Here is an 18472-nt window from a genome sequence, read left to right as displayed (position 1 = left end):
CAGAGTGAGGCCATCTTCTTATGTGCATAAACCCCTTCTGTAGTTTTTATAACAGATACACTAATTGTGTTACAACCCTTCCTCTTCCTTGGTTCTCTGAAGGGCACAATGTTCAGATAAAACATTATTTCCAGTGGCAGCAGGAATAGAGGAATGAAGAAAGCAGGGTACCTGGGGTGTCCAGAGGGTGTGTGAAAGAGACTCCCTCCCCCGATCCTCTAGATGAATAAAAGCAAGCCTGGGGGAAGAGAAGGCGGTGGAGAGAGAGAAACATGGCCTTTGGTGGGTGATTCTGTTTGGCGTGCTGTCAATAACTTCTCCAGAGGGGCTCTGGGGCATCCTTTGCTCCTCTCTCCTTCCAAGGGTCTGTGGCTCCTCCAAGTCCTCCTAGAGAAGGATCCATTAATACGGCTTGGAGGGAAAGAGTGTTCTAAATCAGCTGCTGCAGTTTCTCTTGCGGGGGGCTGGATCTGCCTTCTGGATCTGCCCCCTCGTTTTGCAACCTCTCAAGTCGAGACTGAACTGGTGTTTCTGTTGTAAAATTAGTTAACCCATTTAGCATATGATAGAATTTGTATAACTTAACAGTGAATGAAACATATGTACCTTTGTTATACCTTCATCTTACTTTCTCTAATGGAAGCTATGTCTCAGTGCTCTGATAATTTATAGGCTACGTGGACTTCTCAACCCCGACTTCCACCCGCTTATCTTTCGAACAACTGTTTAAAAAGTTTAGAAATAGAAGATTTATGTAACCGACTCTTCTTCCCTTGAGTCTTCTTCCCAGGCGTTGGGAGCCATTGGAATGGTAAGCTAAGGACTTTCTAAAGGTCTGGTTGTCAGGTTGATGGACAATAAATGAATGAAATGTAAATCCTAAGACAGCAAGACACCAGGATACCCAACATAATGGACAAAAGAACCGTTTTAGCTCCCTGACAGACCTTCCCTTACATGTATAACTTCTATGAGCTAATGTCTGTACCTTCCTCAAAAAAAACCTCTCAAAGTTGTACTAAAATGAACCTCTGTTTTGAGTCACTAGAGCTTTTGCAGTATCTTATCTCTCAATAAACTGGGTCCCTTCCGGATGTTGAATTTTTCTCTCTCTTGGCTGTGTTTTTCTTTGAGGTATTATTCCTTCCCCTGGCCATGGGCCATTGAGGGGTAGTTTGGAAAGAAATTCTTACCCCGTATCCTAAAGCCTGGAATAAACTATTTCAAAAGGAATAAGGGAGTGTCAGATTTCCCTCGCCTCCTTTCCATCCTGTGAAAGGCCTTGTCTGAAGTGGTTCCTGGTTCCTGGAATTTCCTTTCACAAGGAGCCCAAAACTCTTCCTCTCACAGGCAAACTCCTGCTTTCCCCACCTCTGCTCCTTAGAACTGCCATATTGTGAAACCCAAGGTGATGTAGATACATGGAGATTCCAGGTTCCTGAAGTTTTCCTTACAAAGTATTGACCTTTAGTGGGTCTGGAGGTTGTGATGAGGGACAGAAATTTCCTACAGCTGACCTGTACTGGTTGTTGTCAGGCAGAATTCTGATGGGTGACCAGAGTCTGGTCATTCACTCCCCCATAAATTCCACCAGAGGGATGGAACCTCTCTCTGATTGGCCAATGGCACTTTTGGAGGGAAAATAAAGGAGCCATTTCTGCGGGAGAGAGTTAGATAGGGTTTGATATGAGAGAAGATGAAGAGGGATTGTTTTGAGGTGGGAGTTGGGGAGCAGGATAGGATTTGCCTGAGGGAGAACTGGTTCTGGTTTGAGTTGAACACCCTCCCTGAGAGAGGAAAGACCCTCCCAGCCTAGAGAGGGAGACCCAGTTGTGGGTCTGGGGAAGATCTACAAGCTGAAGACCTGGGAGGGCTGACTCTTGAGGCAGGAGAAGCAGATCCTGGGGGGATTCAGGCTCCAGTCAGGAGGGGGTAGTTCTTCTAGGGAGAGAAGACCCCCCCAAGCCAGTCACAAGGGGGGAGGGGGACCCCTGGGTCTGTTACGCCATTTTGGAATTACCTCAGCAGTGGGGTTGCTTAGAGGGGGAGCTGGGGGAAAGTGCCCCTCGCTCATGAACCAGGGTATTGATCAGGGAAGTAAGATGTGCTGTATTTAACTGAACCACCTGTCACAACTAAGTAACAGAAAATGAAGTGTAACAACTTTTTTTTAGTGAAGAGAGTTTAAGAGAAGTTTTGACAGCAATCCTGTGTTTAAGCCTGAGACATCTTAAAGTTTAAGTAAATAAGTTGACTTCTACCTAGGAGAACACATTTCCTGACCCACTTTCTTTCAAAAGCTTCTTTTTATTAATAAAACTCTCCTGGTTGTTTGTTCAACTTCTGCCCGAGACAATATTCACTCACTACAAGATAAACTGTGGTAAATTGTATGGATTTTTGTAGTTTGCACACAGTGAGATGTGCGCGCTACAGTGGTACCTCGGGTTAAGTACTTAATTCGTTCTGGAGGTCCGTACTTAACCTGAAACTGTTCTTAACCTGAAGCACCATTTTAGCTAATGGGGCCTCCAGCTGCTGCCGCGCCGCGTGGCACAATTTCTGTCCTCATCCTGAAGCAAAGTTCTTAACCTGAAGCACTATTTCTGGGTTAGCTGAGTCTGTAACCTGAAGCGTATGTACCTGAAGCATATGTAACCCGAGGTACCACTGTATATTTAATAGGGGGCAGTTAGCGGGTGAGTCCCCCACATTATTGACTAGTGGTGAATCATAGAACTACAGAGTTGGAAGGGACCCCCCGAAGGTCATCAAGTCCAACCCCTGCAATGCAGGAATCTTTTTGCCCAATAATAATAATAAACTCCCCCCCCCCGAACTTAAGTTTTATTTATTTATTATTATAATAAACGTCTTTTTTTGGAAATTCCAGTTTTATTTTTTATTAAAGTTCTTATGTTACATTATCATATTACATCACAAGAATTATTATACTGTAATTTTCAGCATGTATACAAAGTTTATATACTTAAAGGGGGGGAACACAAGGACAAAAAACTATTCCAAAATCATATATATATATATATATATATATATATATATATATATATATATATACCAACACTTTTAACTTCCTGTCTATTCTGTTGTATATTCCTTTTTTACAAATGAATGTACACTTATTATTGTATATTTCTTTACATTTTATCTAATACATTGCAATATCAATATCTACCCTTGGTCTGATTTCTCAACTCGGTCTCTCTCCAATGTCAATCAAATGGTGTATTTTGGACATTCCCATATGTGAGAACCCACAGTTCAGGTCACACAAGGAGCTCCGTTTTTAAATGTTTTCTGGTGATACTTATTCAATCAGTCCTCTACCCCCAGAACCATAAAACTGTGGAGCTCGAAGGGACCCCCAGGGTCATCCAGTCCAACCCCTCCGCAATGCACCCCCCACGCTACGCCACTGCCGCTCGGGGATTTCTGCCCAGGGAGAAAGTGGGCAAGGCACTGGGAGGGATCCGGATCCCGCCATGGGATCCCACCAGATTCTGGACCTGGCAACGCTCGGCTAGGCTCCCGGGCTGGGAAAGGTGCATCCAGAGGGGCCAACTCCTAGGGGCCCCAGTCCCTTAGGGGGGAGAGGTAGGAGAGCTCAGTGGGCACAGCATGAGGCTCCTCCTTTCAGGGTTGCGGGTTCATGATCCAGGTGGGGCAAAAGAGCCCTGCATTATTGACTGGTGGTTCGTTTAGTGGCAAACTAAAAGTGAAAACGGTGTGGTGGGAGTTCCTACAGTATTCTCTGGGCATGTGCAGAGTTTGCTGCTCTTCCTGTAAAGCAGAGGCAGGGAAGCAGTGGCCAAAGAACCGCCTTGCAGGCTTGGTGTAAGCGCAGAAAAGGGGCCTTGCGGGCTGAGATGCAGGATCCCAGAGGAACTGAGCAGGGAAGAACTGCCCCCCCCCATTGAGAAGAACAGCCCCCCCTTCTATCATAGAGAGGAGAGAGATAGAGAGGCCTCCCATGCAACCCCTGGGGAAATCCTCAGGTTCCTTCCGAGCACCGGCAGGGGCTGCTCTGCCCCATAGCTCTATGGGCCGGACTTTTCCTGGCAGGCGGGAAAAAGGAGCATCGGGAGGGGCTTGAGAAAGGGGGGGGGGCGTCGCTGGACCAACTCCTCCCGCCCTGCTCTTTCTGTTCCAGGAAAAGACATCGGCAGAGCGAGCAAGGGAGGCGGAGGGGCAGAAGAGAGGACAAAGGGGTAAAGATGCAGGGGATGGGCAAGGGGGGCGGGGAGGGGGGAGGAAAGGACAAAGACCCCTCCATATCTCCCCACTTTCCCCAAAAGCGCCTTTACTGGGGCCCATCAGGAGGGTCTGGATCCATGCAATCCCGCTGCGAAGTGGGGACCCAAGACCTGCAGGACTTGCGTGGCTCGATCTCCTTTGGAGCCCCTCCCCCACAAGAGATCACCCCCCCCCCGAAACACAATAACACTACGGGACATGCACAAGGGCGGGGGTGCAGGGGTCCTTTCTACAGAGGAAGCCCCTGCCGGGTTTCCGTGGCGCCTTCTCCTTGGAAGCACCCTCGCCACGCGCATTTGGGGGCGAGGGGTGAGCGGAGCCAAGGGGGGTTTCTGGGCGCAGGGGCGTCTCAGGGACGGAGGGAGGAGGGCATAGGAAGTTGGGGGGCTGGGGGATCAATGGAAGCATCCTTGGCGGGGGAGGGGGGAACCCTGTGGGGGGGGAGGGGAGAGGGAGAGACCCGGGGCCTTTTGGAAGAGATGTCTCCATCTTGGGCGCTGGCGGGGGAATCTCCAGAGGGGCTGCCTTGGCTTTTCCCTTCCTGGCAAGAAATCTGCCTTGGAGAGAGGGACAGGGAGGGATCCTTGAAAAGGGGGGGGGGTCCCATTTCCCCACCCAGTTCTTTCCAGGATGCTTCTTTCCAGCCACTGGAGAGAAAGGGCAGGAAGATCCTGGGGGGTCCCGTGTGGGTGGTCCTGGCCCACCTTTGTGCTGGCAGGAGGTCCAGATTTCAGGAGGGCAGACCTGGTGGGCAGAGCAACCCCCTGGCCAGGTCAGCTGCCTGAGAGCTCCAGGGAGGGCAGAAGAGAAAAGTCAGGAACGCCATTTCGGAAGGGACCTTCCTTTCTTCCCTTTCTCCTCCTTTGTCTCCTGTCTCCTCTTTCCTCTCTTCTCTTCCTGCGGCCTTTTCACTCTCTGTGGAGGGGGAGACCATCAGATTCAGAGAAACAAGGGTTGTCCTGGGGGTTGGGACTCCCCCACCCAAATGTCCAGAATCCTCCTGTCTCTCCTTCCCCTCCTTCTCCCTTCTCTTACTCTTCCTCCCTTACCTGGGTTTTCTTCTCTTCTTTACCTGGACAACCTTACAGGGACCTTTAGGAAGTTCTCCAGAGTAACTGTGGGACCACTGAGTTCCTTTATCCTAAGAAGTTGTCTTCCTTTTTCTTCCTGTTCAGTTGTTCTTGCTATACAGTTACCTTCTTAAGCACAAATTGAGCTGGCGAGAGGGTCGTCTTGTCCATCTCGAAAGTTTTTATTCGTATTCCAAAAATAAAATAAAATGGTTGTAATCCCCCAAAAAATTGCAAACCGGGACACGCACTTTCGGGTTTGAAGTGTTTGTAATCCAAAACATATGCAAACCAGACTGTTTGCAAACCAAGGTACCACTTGTTTTACAAGTAAGGTCTGTCAAATTCTAGATACAAGTAGGTAGCCGTGTTGGGCTGCCATAGTTGAAACAAAATTTAAAAAATGCTTCCAGTAGCACACAAAAGCTCATACCAATAACAAACTGAGTTGGTTTCTAAGGAGCCACTGGAAGGAATTTTTTTATTGTTTGTCAACTTGTCAATCCTACAAACTGAAACAAGGTAAATTGGTGGGATTATAGTTTATAGGAATCCTGGAATTTCGAGCTTTCTTGTCTACATCATCGGACTGGTGCCCCCCAAAACCAAAGCCCATCTTGTCTTTATTAGCCTTTAATGGGCCACTAGATACTTTGTTAGCTCTGCTTCTAAAGATGAATATTTTTGATATTAACAATCACATAGGACATCAATAACACTTCTGTTTTGTTTATTCCAGTTAGGACAGAGTCTGATACACCAGTCTGACATTAGCTGCATTGAAAAAGAAAATCGTGGAGACATGTCCTGGAGAAATTGAGAGGTCTGTACTTCCACTTTTCTGTGAGACTGTATCTTTGTGTGTTTCCTTCCAGCGTGTAGGAACATAGAAAGAGCCCTTCCAGATCTGTAGGATATTAAGGAATTATGGTATTCTGCTCATAATTCACTGACTACTTGGGTCCAGTATCATTTCTCCAAACTGGCCTCTCCACAGAGTTCACACAAACAGCAGCATTCAGAGCGTAGGAAAGCAAAGCACGAAGAAGAGCTATAAATCCACATGACACTCCAGACTTCAAGTGGAATGGCTTAGTACTGGCCAATCACATCTCAATGGTTGCAAATAAGCACAGAGTCCATAAACAGGCACCAGAGCCCTTGTTTATCCAAACAAAGTCTACGTCTATAAGCAATCCATTCAACCATTGTGAGTGTTCTCAGATTGTCAATTCATTTGAAGGCAGCCCTATTTAGGGAAGTTTTTGATGTTTGATGTTATTATTATTATTATTAATATTATTATTAAAGATTTTTAACATAAACTTTCCAAACAAAACATCCATCTTATCATCTCTTACATATCTTGGCTACTTTTAGCCAGTGACTTCCATCATTCCCTTCTAATGATTTCATCCAGCCCTGTTCAGGGAAGTTTTTAATCTGTGATATTTTACTGTATTTTTTGTTTCTATGGAAGCCGCCCAGAGTGGCTGGGGAAACCCAGCCAGATGGGCGGGGTACAAATAATAAATTATTATTATTATTATTATTATTATTATTATTATTATTATTATTATTATTATCCTATCTCTCTTCTGTTTACAATTTGTCTCTTTACTACTGTTTATATAATCAAAATCTTAACATCCTATCTTTTAACTCTTATTAACAATATTTCTTATCTCTATTTTTCACAAGACTTCTTGGTATCCTACAAGCGTATTCAATTGAACACCATTGCCCTTCAAATAATTCACAAATTTACTCCAGTCCTTCAGGAATTTTTGGTCCCGCTGTTCTCGGATTCTCCCGGTCATCTTACCTAATTCTGTGTACTCCATCAATTGACTGAAACAAAAATAACATTTTTGGTAGCACATTCATTTTTATAACCGATATCCTTCCCCAAAGTGACAATTTCATCCTTCCCCACACTTCCAAATCTCTCTTAATCTTATTCCATACCTGGTTGTGGTTTTCTTGATAGAAATTTATATTTTGGGGGGTGTCAGGGAACTGACATCGGAGCAGAGTGGAGAGGCTAGGCTCCCAGATTCTGCCGGAGAGGGAACTAGTAAGGGAAGAGAGAGAACGTCCTCTGGGGAAAGAAGTCCAGGTGACACCAGGAAGAAGGGAGAGGAAGAGAGCACTTCGGAGGGGAGGCTCCGAGACTCTTTCAGTGAAGTCAGTGAGGAGAGTGGAGGACCACTGCTTGGCACACCCACTCTGCGCAGAAGGCTTCCGCGCAGAGAGGCGAGGAGGAGGTTGTCCGTTAAGGAATTCTTATGCTGGAAGAAATTTAGGAGACGCCCACTGACGGGATTCTGCCAGTGACTGGAGCAGACGCGCAAAAGGGCTGCTCAGCCAGGGAAAGATGTACTAACCCTAAGCAGTTTGGTACAGCTGGAGGTTTACACACAAGCAACCCCAAGTCCCATGATAGGGGGTTAACAATATTCTTAGGTATTTCACTTTCTGTACCACCCCTGTTTCTTTTTATTATTGCAACTGATCCACTATCTTTTTGTCCATATTTTTAACAAACTTTTTATTTTTATTTACTTTAAAGCCTGCTACTTGTCTAAACTGTTCCATTTTTTCTAGTACTTCCTTCGGACTTGTTATTGGTTCAATTGTTAGTACCAAGTCATCCATAAAGGCTTTTACTTTATATTCTTTCCTTCTGACTGGTATTCCTTTAATTCCTTCTGCTAACCTTATATTATTCAGGAGAAGTTCCAGAACCGATATGAATAACAATGGTGATAGTGGACACCCTTGTCTTGTCCCTTTTGTAATTTCAATATTTTCTGTTAATACATTATTTTCAATAATTTTTGCCTTTTGACTTGAAATATTGCTTTTAAACTTCTCATAAACAATTGACCCATGTCCATCCTTTGTAAGTTTTTAATCTTAAATTCCCTAGAATTTAAGGCCTTCTCACCATCCACAAATATTATGGCTGCCTGCTTTTCATTCCTGGTCGTCAAGTATTCAATAATATTCACAATATTCCTTATATTGTCCTTCATCTGGCGGCCAGGAAGAAAATAGTTTATAATCACTGTTCAACAAAGAAATCGGCCTGTAGTTTTTAACCTGTCATAAGTCTGAGTCTGGTTTGGGTATCAGTGTAATATATGCTTCTTTCCAAGTCTCTGGTGTTTCTCCTTTTTTCAAAATATTGTTCATTACTTCCTCCAATGGTGCCAGTAGGGTCTAGCTGAAATTTTGATCATCATCTTTTATTTATTTATTAATTACTTATTTACCCCACCCATCTGGCTGGGCTTCCTCAGGCACTCTGGGCGGCTTCCAACAAAATATTAAAATACGGTAATGCATCAAACATTAAAAGCTTCCCTAAACAGGGCTGCCTTCAGATGTCTTCTAAAAGTCTGGTAGTTGTTTTTCTCTTTGACATCTAGTGGGAGGGCGTTTGTCAGGATGGGTGCCACTACCGAGAAGGCCCTCTGCCTGGTTCCCTGTAACTTGGCTTCTCGCAGTGAGGCAACCGCCAGAAGGCCCTTGGTGCTGGACCTCAGTGTCTGGCTAGAACGATGGGGGTGGAGATGCTCCTTCAGATATACTGGACTGAGGCTGTTTAGGGCTTTAAAGGTTACTTTGAATTGTGCTCGCAAACGTACTGGGAGCTAATGTAGGTCTTTCAAGACCGATGTTATGTGGTCTTGGCGGTCACTCCCAGTCACCAGTCCAGCTGCCGCATTCTGGATTAGTTGTAGTTTCTGGGTCACCTTCAAAGGTAGCCCCACATAGAGCGCATTGCAGTACTCCAAGCGAGAGATAACCAGAGCATGCACCACTCTGGCGAAGCAGTCCGAGGGGAAGATAGGGTCTCAGCCTGCATACCAGATGGAGCTGGTAAACAGCAGAAATAGTACCTCGGGTTAAAAACTTTGCTTCAGGATAAGAACAGAAATCTCGCAGCAGCAGAAGGAGGCCCCATTAGCTAAAGTGGTATCTCAGGTTAAGAACAGTGTCAGGTTAAGAACGGACCTCAAGAACGAATTAAGTTCTTAACCCGAAGTACCACTGTATATTGTTTCTCCAACGGGTGTTTTAATCTCCACACATCAATCAAATTGCAGCTTTCTACCATAGAGAAGAAAGTTTTGGGTAGTTTACCTTCTTTCTATTCTATTCCCATTTCTCATTCTATCAATTTCCAATGAAATTACCCCATTCAGGTCCCCCATAATTATTTTTTGATCCACAAAGATTTGTCTCGTTTCATATTTATTTTTTATATACAGCACCACCCCTCTTTTTACTCCCGTCTGATGAAATAAATTCACTTCCTAATTTCTTTTTTACCAAAATTCTTCTGTTTTCTTGCAACATGAGTCTCTCAAAAACAAATAATATCTAAGTTCTTTTTAATAGAATCTTTTCAACTTTATTTCTTTTAGTTTTGTTATTCAGACCATTAACACTCCATGTCATAAGTGTTCATGCTGTTTTGTTTTTGCTACTATTTGTGAACTAGAGTCTTTTAAACTTATTCTTCCTCCTCCTCTTCTTCTTCTTCTAATTTATTATCTTCTACTTCTACTTATTCTTGGTCTATGGTATCTGTTCCTGCTGCTGCTCCTTCTTCCTCTCTATCCAGTTCCCTGTACCTCTGGAGGAATTTTTTTACTTCATCTTTTTCAGTTTAACTTTTCCTTGTAGTAGAATGAGACTCCTTCCAGATACTCCCATTTAAAATCAATATTGTTTTTTCTCAGCACTTGTATCAGAGGTTTATATCAATCACGTCATTTCAGCTGACAAAGTGGAATTTCCTTAAATATGATTATCATTGCTCTATCAATATAGAGCTTCTTTTCTCTTATTTTTTTAGCAAAATTAAATTTCTCATCTACTTATCTTTAAATATCATCAAACAATCTCCTGGAAACTTTTTTCCTTTTTTTTATCTAACTTTTATCCTAAATGCATTCAATGCTGTATTGGCAAATTCATCATTTCCAATTCCTAGCCATTGTGCAATTTCAATAATTAATTCTTCTAAAATATTCTGTCCTGCTGTTTCTGGGAGAGATCTGATTCTCAAATGTATCTCTCTTTGCTTCAATTCCTGCACCACAATTGCATCCCACAATTCGTCCTGTTCCTTATTCAGCTCTGACACTGCACTTTTATTTTTCTCATCCTCCTTTTTTAAATCCCTTACTTTTCGTTGCATAGGTTTCAATCTTTCCTCTAAATTTTGTGTTCTCTTGCTCACATCTTTTATCTGGGCTTTCATCTCATTCACAGATAAATATAATTTTTTTGTCCATCTGCTCCCATCTACTTTCCATATTTGTCTCACTTTGTTTAATATCTTTAATATCTTTCTTCAGTTCTGCAAACATTTTTGCAACATCTCCTTTCCCTTCCATTTCTTGCTTTGACCCTCTCCGGGTCTCTCCTGATGCTGCCACTCCCCTCCTTTTTTCTGTGATGATGTCATTCTTAAACTGTTATTTCCTCTTTCACCACTAGGTGGCCCTTTTGCCTCCAACCAGTTCTATATCAAATGTATATAGCTGAGAGGGGGACAAAGGGTAAATGCTGCAATAATCCAATAATTATTTGTACAAAAACAAAGAGAAAGCAGGAGAAAACGTCTTCCACCACTTCCACAGATTTTTCACACTTTCCACTGTGTCCCCGTCCCAAGAAAAAGAAGAAATCAAAACCAACAAAACAAAACAAATTCTTCCGCCTCTAGGTGGCTTAATCCAACTTCCACTGCATTATATTCCAGGAGAAAGGAAAAGAGGAAGGTATTCACTATAATTATAATGTCTTAACAATGAAAAAAGTGAAGTTAAAAGAGAGAGAGAAAATGAATCCATCATGCTCATTAACCAAAAGGGGGAGGGTGTCCCCAAGTCTCTTCCTGTAAATATCTCCTCAAATTTCTTACAGTACCAGACTTTAGCAGTCTTTTTATATTTGTCTCTGCTGGTCTGGTATTTTAACTCGCAAAAATAGCTCCATAAACATATTTTTTACAAATTGCGCAGTTTAAATTAAAATTGAAAGTAAAAGCCGGAAGCTCCTTCTCCAGCGGACTCCTTCAACTCCCAAAGGGTTTCAAATAAGTTTATTTTCTAGGAATTTCCACCTCCCTTTCAGTAAACCAAACCTTCAGAACTAAAAAAGTATATTATTTTTATTCGCTGTAGGAGATTAGTATTAGTAATCCTTTTGAGGGTTTGGGGGGCTGTGGCGCCCTTGCAGACTCCCCCTTTGTTTCGCAAGGAGCTGAACTCTCCCCTAGGAGCTGAGTCCCATCTCTTCTCAGCTCTGTGGACTAACTGGAAGTCGATGTTTGATGTTTTAGCGTTTCTTTAATATTCTGTTGGAAAACCCAGCCTTATGGATGGGGTTTGAATAATGATATATTAATTAATTAAGGTTAAACATATCTTTATTCCTCTAATTTATCAGTATCAGTCTTTTGGGCACATTTAGGAAATGCATAATCCACTTTTGTAATCCAATTGACAGCTTACATGCAATTGGTATATTTTCCAAAGGATATTTTCCTCTGAAAGTCTTCCCATTAGAATTCAGCTTTTTCAGTGTCACACATATTTGCTTAACCACCCACCCCAAAGGAGAAAGAAAAGAGAGAGAGTCCTGGACAGATAATTTCCACAAGGATAGTTGTATACCACAAGACGGGCATGAGATCAGGTGGTCCATTCCCTGGCCATACTTCCTCAGGGAGACATAGAGAAGAGAGGAGAGAATCTAGGAGATGCTTTTAAATAAAAAAGGTGGTGGTGTTAATTATGCTCACTTTGTGTTAAGTTCCTTTTCCCTCTTCCGTGAAACCCTAAAATGGTTTTCTTTCCCCCAAAGGAAAAGGCGATCCAAATTCTGAGGAGACACCTTCAATTTCATTGAGAATAATGAAGACAAAGTTAAAATGTGCATAATGTTCTTCTGTCTGTGTGCACACTGAGTTTACAATAATGAACTCAACAGAAGATAAACCATCTAAAGCTATGCAGAACTGGAGCAAAACTCATAGGAAACATCAACAAATGCCCAAGGGAGAGAAACCATTTAAATGTGTTGAGTGTGGAAAGAGCTTCAGTCAAAGTAGGAACCTTAGAACACATCAGCGAATTCACACGGGAAAGAAACCATTTAAATGTATGGAATGTAGAAAGAGCTTTGGTCGTAGGGACGCCCTTACAATACATCAGCGAACTCACACAGGAATGAAACCATTCAAATGTATGGAATGTGGAAAGAACTTCAGTCAAAGTGGAAACCTTAGTACACATCAGCAAACTCACACAGGGGAGAAACCATTTAAATGTATGGAATGTGGGAAGAGCTTCAGTCAAAGTGGATACCTCAGAACACATCAGCAAACTCACACAGGGGAGAAACCATTTAAATGTATGGAATGTGGGAAGAGCTTCAGTCAAAGTGGATACCTCAGAACACATCAGAAAACTCACACAGGGGAGAAACCATTTAAATGTATGGAGTGTGGAAAGAGCTTCAATCGAAGTGGATACCTTAGACTGCACCAAAGAACTCACACAGGGGAGAACCCATATAACTGTAAAGAGTGTGGAATGAGCTTCAGTCAAAGTGGAAATTATAAAAGCCACCAAAGAACACACACAGGGGAGAAGCCATTTAAATGTATGGAGTGTGGAAAGAATTTTCGTCATATTCTAACCTTTAGAATACATCAGCGAACTCACACAGGGGAGAAACCATATAAATGTATGGAGTGTGGAAAGAGCTTCACTTCAACCAAAAACCTTAGACTGCACCAAAGAACTCACACAGGGGAGAACCCATATAACTGCATAGACTGTGGAAAGAGCTTCAGTCAAAGTGGAAATTATAAAAGCCACCAAAGAACACACACAGGGGAGAAACCATTTAAATGTATGGAGTGTGGAAAGAGCTTCCATATTGGTGGAATCCTTAGAAGCCATCTACAGACTCACACAAAGGAGAAACCATTTAAATGTATGGAATGTGGAAAAAGCTTCAGTCAAAGTGGAAACCTTAAGAGACATCAGCGAACTCACACCAGAGAATAACCATTTAAATGTAAGGAGTGTGGAAAGAGCCTCGGTCAAAGCGGACATTTTAAAGACACCAGAGAACATTCACAGCAGGGGGGAAAGCATTTAAATGTGAGGATTGTGCGTGCAAAGAGCTTTACTGATAGTGAGAAATCATTTAAATATATGGAATATGGAAAGAGCTTCTGTCAGTGTGGAAGGAGCTTCAGTTGGAGTGCAGATCTTAATATACATCAGCCGTTAGATGCATAGAGTACATGCGAAGTTCTGGTGTCTGCATGTAAATTTGTACCCATGTATTCAAGTAATGAAGGTGATGTCTCACAATAGTAAATGCAATATCATATGTCATGAACTGTTTGCAGAGAGCGTGGACCTGCAATGCTGGTGGTCAATGTTGATGCTCTTTGAGTTGGCTGAAGTTCAGTCTTTGGTAGAGAGGGTTGGAAATGTTGGTGTTTCAGGATTGCTAATAGAGCATTGTTTAAATTACTGGTTGAAAGTTGTGATGCTTTGGAAGCAGGGTTCGTTATATTAGTAGTATACGAACAACCGTATAACACCTGTTGTTGTAATTATACTAAATAAGCAAATAAGATGCAGAGTGAGGCCATCTTCTTATGTGCATAAACCCCTTCTGTAGTTTTTACAACACATACACTAATTGTGTTACAACCCTTCCTCTTACTTGGTTTTCTGAAGGGCACAATGTTCAGATAAAACATTATTTCCAGTGGCAGGAGGAATAGAGGAATGAAGAAAGCAGGGTACCTGGGGTGTCCAGAGGGTGTGTGAAAGAGACTCCCTCCCCCGCTCCTCTAGATGAATAAAAGCAACCCTGGGGGAAGAGAAGGTGGTGGAGAGAGAGAAACATGGCCATTGGTGGGTGATTCTGTTTGGGGTGCTCTCAATAACTTCTCCAGAGGGGCTGTGGGGCATCCTTTGCTCCTCTCTCCTTCCCAAGGGTCTGTCGCTCCTCCAAGTCCTCCTAGAGAAGGATCCATTAATACGGCTTGGAGGGAAAGAGTGTTCTAGATCAGCTGCTGCAGTTTCTCTTTGGGGTGGGGCTGGATCTGCCTTCTGGATCTGCCCCCATGTTTTGCAACCTCTCAAGTCGAGAATGAACTGGTGTTTCTGTTGTAAAATTAGTTAACCCATTTAGCATATGATAGAATTTGTATAACTTAACAGTGAATGAAACATATGTACCTTTGTTATACCTTCATCTTACTTTCTCTGATGGAAGCATTGTCTCAGTGCTCTGATAATTTCTAGGCTACGTGGATTTCTCAACCCCGACTTCCACCCGCTTATCTTTCGAACAACTGTTTAAAAAGTTTAGAAATAGAATTTTTATGTGACCGACTCTTCTTCCCTTGAATCTTCTTCCCAGGTGTTGGGAGCCATTGGAATGGTAAGTTAAGGACATTCTAAAGGTCTGGTTGTCAGGGAGATGGACAATAAATGAGTGAAATGTAAATCCTAAGACAGCAAGACACCAGGATACCCAAAATAATGAACAGAAGAACAGTTTTAGCTCCCTGACCTGTGACTTTCCCTTACATGTATAACTTCTGTGAGCTAATGCCTGTACCTTTCTCAAAAAAAACCCCCTCAAAGTTGTGCTAAAATGAACCTCGGGTTTTGTGTCGCTGGAGGTCTTGCAATATCTTATCTCTCAATAAACTGGGTTCCTTCCAGACGTTGAATTTTCCTATCTCTTGGCTGTGTTTTTCTTTGAAGTGTTATTCCTTCCCCTGGCCATGAGCCATTGAGGGGTGGTTTGGAAGGAAATTCTTACCCCGAATTGTAAAGCCTGGAATAAACTATTTCAAAAGGAATAAGGGAGTGTCAGATTTGCCTCACTTCCTTTCCATCCTGTGAAAGGCCTTGTCTGAAGTTGTTCCTGGTTCCTGGAATTCCCTTTCACAAGGAGCTCAAAACCCTTACTCTCACAGGCAAACTCCTGCTTTCCCCTCCTCCTCTCTTAGAACTGCCCTATCGTGAAACCCAAGGTGATGTAGATACATGGAGATTCCAGGTTCCTGAAGTTTTCCTTACAAAGTATTGACCTTTAGTAGGTCTGGAGGTCGTGATGAGGGACAGAAGTTTCCTACAGCTGACCTGTACTGGTTGTTCTCAGGCAGAATTGTGATGGATGACCAGAGTCTGGTCATTCAGTCCCCCAGAAATTCCACCAGAGGGATGGAACCTCTCTCTGATTGGACAACAGCACTTTTGGAGGGAAAATAAAAGGAGCCATTTCTGAGGGAGAGAGTTAGATAGGGTTTGATATGAGAGAAGATGAAGAGGGATAGTTTTAAGGTGGGAGTTGGGGAGGAGGATAGGATTTGCCTGAGGGAGAACTGGTTCTGGTTTGAGTTTGAACACCCACGCTGAGGAGAACGTCCATGCGGTTGGGGGTCTGGGGAAGGTTTACAAACAGGGGTGTCCTGGGATGGCTGACTCTTGAGGCAGAAGAAGCAGATCCTGGGGGGATTCAGGTACCCCCTGGGTTTCCTTCCAGTCAGGAGGGGGCAGTTCTTCTAGGGAGAGAAGACCCCCCCCAAGCCAGTCACAAGGGGGGAGGGGGACCCCTGGGCCTGTTACGCCATTTTGGAATTACCTCAGCAGTGGGGTTGCTTAGAGGGGGAGCTGGGGAAAAGTGCCCCTCGCTCATGAACCAGGGTATTGATCGGGGAAGTAAGATGTGGTGTATTTAACTGAACCACCTGTCATAACTAAGTAACAGAAAATGAAGTATAACAACTTTTTTTTAGTGAAGAGAGTTTAAGAGAAGCTTTGACAGCAATCCTGTGTTTAAGCATGAGACATCTTAAAGTTTAAGTAAATAAGTTGACTTCTACCTAGGAGAACACATTTCCTGACCCACTTTCTTTCAAAAGCTTCTTTTTATTAATAAAACTCTCCTGGTTGTTTGTTCAACTTCTGCCTGAGACAATATTCACTCACTACAAGATAAACTGTGGTAAATTGTATGGATTTTTGTAGTTTGCACACAGTGAGATGTGCGCGCTACAATGGTACCTCGGGTTAAGTACTTAATTCGCCCTGGAGGTCCGTACTTAACCTGAAACTGTTCTTAACCTGAAGCACCATTTTAGCTAATGGGGCCTCCAGCTGCTGCCGCACCGCGTGGCACGATTTCTGTTCTCATCCCGAAGCAAATTTCTTAACCTGAAGCACTATTTCTGGGTTAGCTGAGTCTGTAACCTGAAGCGTATGTACCTGAAGCATATGTAACCCGAGGTACCACTGTATATTTAATAGGGGGCAGTTAGCGGGTGAGTCCCCCACATTATTGACTGGTGGTTAATCATAGAACTACAGAGTTGGAAGGGACCCCCGAGGGTCATCAAGTCCAACCCCTGCATTGCAGGAATTTTTTTGCCCAATAATAATAAACTTGGGGTGGGCCTTCCAGTTTTATTTATTTATTAATGTTCTTATGTTACATCGGTTAACATAATCATATTATATCACATGGCTTATTATACTGTAATTTTCAGCTTGTATACAAAGTTTATATACTTAGAGGGGGGGAACACAAGGACAAAAAACTATTCCAAAATCATATATATTCCAACACTTCAGACTTACTGTCTATCCCGTTGTACAGTCGTACCTCAGGTTAAAGTAGCTTCGGGTTGAGCGTTTTCGGGTTGAATTCCGCGGGCACCTGGAAGTAACGGAACGCGATCCCGTTCGCATCCAGAGGTACCACTGTATATTCCTTTTTTACAAATGAATGTACTCTTCTTATTGTATATTTCTTAACATTTTATCTAATACATTGCAATATCAATATCTACCCTTGGTCTGATTTCTCAACTTAGTCTCTCTCCAACGTCAATCGAATGCTGAATTTTGGACATTAACATATGTGAGAACTCAAAGTTCAGGTCACACAAGGAGCTCCGTTTTTAAATGTTTTCTGGTGATACTTATTCAATCTGTCCTCTACCCCCCAGAACCATAAAACTGTGGAAGTCGAAGGGACCCCCAGGGTCATCTAGTCCAACCCCTCCGCAATGCAGGGGTCATAAAGAAAGCATCTGCCAAATACAGGGGCCCACCCTCTTTCCCCACTTGGAGTCCTCACCCCTTCTCAAGGGACACCCATTTCTGAGCCCCCCAAAGAGCTCTCCCCCCCCCCGGGTTCGTGGGGGTTGGGCAGGGGGTTGCAAGGACCTCAAAGGCCTTGGGTCCCATGGTTTCCTTTTCACCCACCCAGGGGATCCTCCCATTCATCTCTCAGCCCCCCAACACCCTTTTCTGCACCCCAGCCGCCCCAGAGCCTCCCCTTCACACAAAGGACATTTAAAAACGGAGCTCCTTGTGTGACCTGAACTTTGGGTTCTCACATATGTTAATGTCCAAAATTCAGCATTCGATTGACGTTGGAGAGAGACTAAGTTGAGAGGGGTCCCTTGGACAAAAACGTTAAGATGTCTCAGGCTTAAACACAGGATTACAGTCAAAGCTTCTCTTAAACTCTTGTTACCGGAAAAATCCGAGGGCTCCCTTGGACAAAAACAAAGACACCAACCAGGATAACTTGGAGCAAAACAGCAGCCTGTAGGCTTGGCCTTTATTGAACTGTTGCAACAGGGTGTTCCCCTCACTTGCAAGAGAGAGGAAAAGACCCAGAAAGATGGTGTGCAAGACCTTATAAAAACTTTCGAATTTCCCATCCTCTAGGTCAAGCCTACCCCCAGAAACATCATGCATACATTACAGAAGGGGTTGACATCATGCATGCATTACAGAAGGGGTTGACATCATGCATACATTACAGAAAGGAGGGGTTGAGGGAGGAGTTGTGGTGGTAACCTGAGTGTCCTGTCACCTGGCTTTCCCCCTCCCCATGAGTCACTTCCAGGAGACAAAGGGGAGTTTGCAGTTTCTTGCCCCCAGAGGGAAGATCTGATCATTGTCCTTTGTTTCAGTCCGTGCTGAATCCACTCCCATATGCAAGTTCTTTGTGATCCTGATTGTCTTCTGTCTGGGATCATCAGGGTT

The 18472-nt window shown here is 43.4% G+C and overlaps 2 protein-coding genes across 2 annotated transcripts in view; both read left to right on the top strand.

Moving 5' to 3' along the window:
* Nucleotides 1-414, top strand: part of LOC310701735 (uncharacterized protein) — a 58735-nt gene extending 58321 nt beyond the window's left edge. Inside the window, exon 3 of the transcript XR_014523094.1 lies at nucleotides 10-414. The gene's annotated coding sequence lies outside the window, so the exon portion shown is untranslated. The remainder of the gene's footprint in view (nucleotides 1-9) is intronic.
* Nucleotides 415-3978: 3564 nt separating this feature from the next.
* On the top strand, nucleotides 3979-15270 carry LOC310701767 (uncharacterized protein). Its single transcript, XM_083493117.1, has 3 exons — nucleotides 3979-4229; nucleotides 6085-6168; nucleotides 12234-15270. The coding sequence occupies exon 3, from the start codon at nucleotides 12347-12349 to the stop codon at nucleotides 13442-13444; it is 1098 nt and encodes a 365-aa protein (XP_083349243.1). The 5' UTR covers nucleotides 3979-4229; nucleotides 6085-6168; nucleotides 12234-12346; the 3' UTR covers nucleotides 13445-15270.
* Nucleotides 15271-18472: the final 3202 nt, after the last annotated feature.

The sequence above is a fragment of the Podarcis liolepis genome (assembly GCF_965112155.1).
Source record: "Podarcis liolepis genome assembly, chromosome: 2".
Lineage (NCBI taxonomy): Eukaryota > Metazoa > Chordata > Lepidosauria > Squamata > Lacertidae > Podarcis > Podarcis liolepis.
Note: the sequence above shows the minus strand (reverse complement) of the source record. Positions and strands in the feature narration are given on the sequence as shown.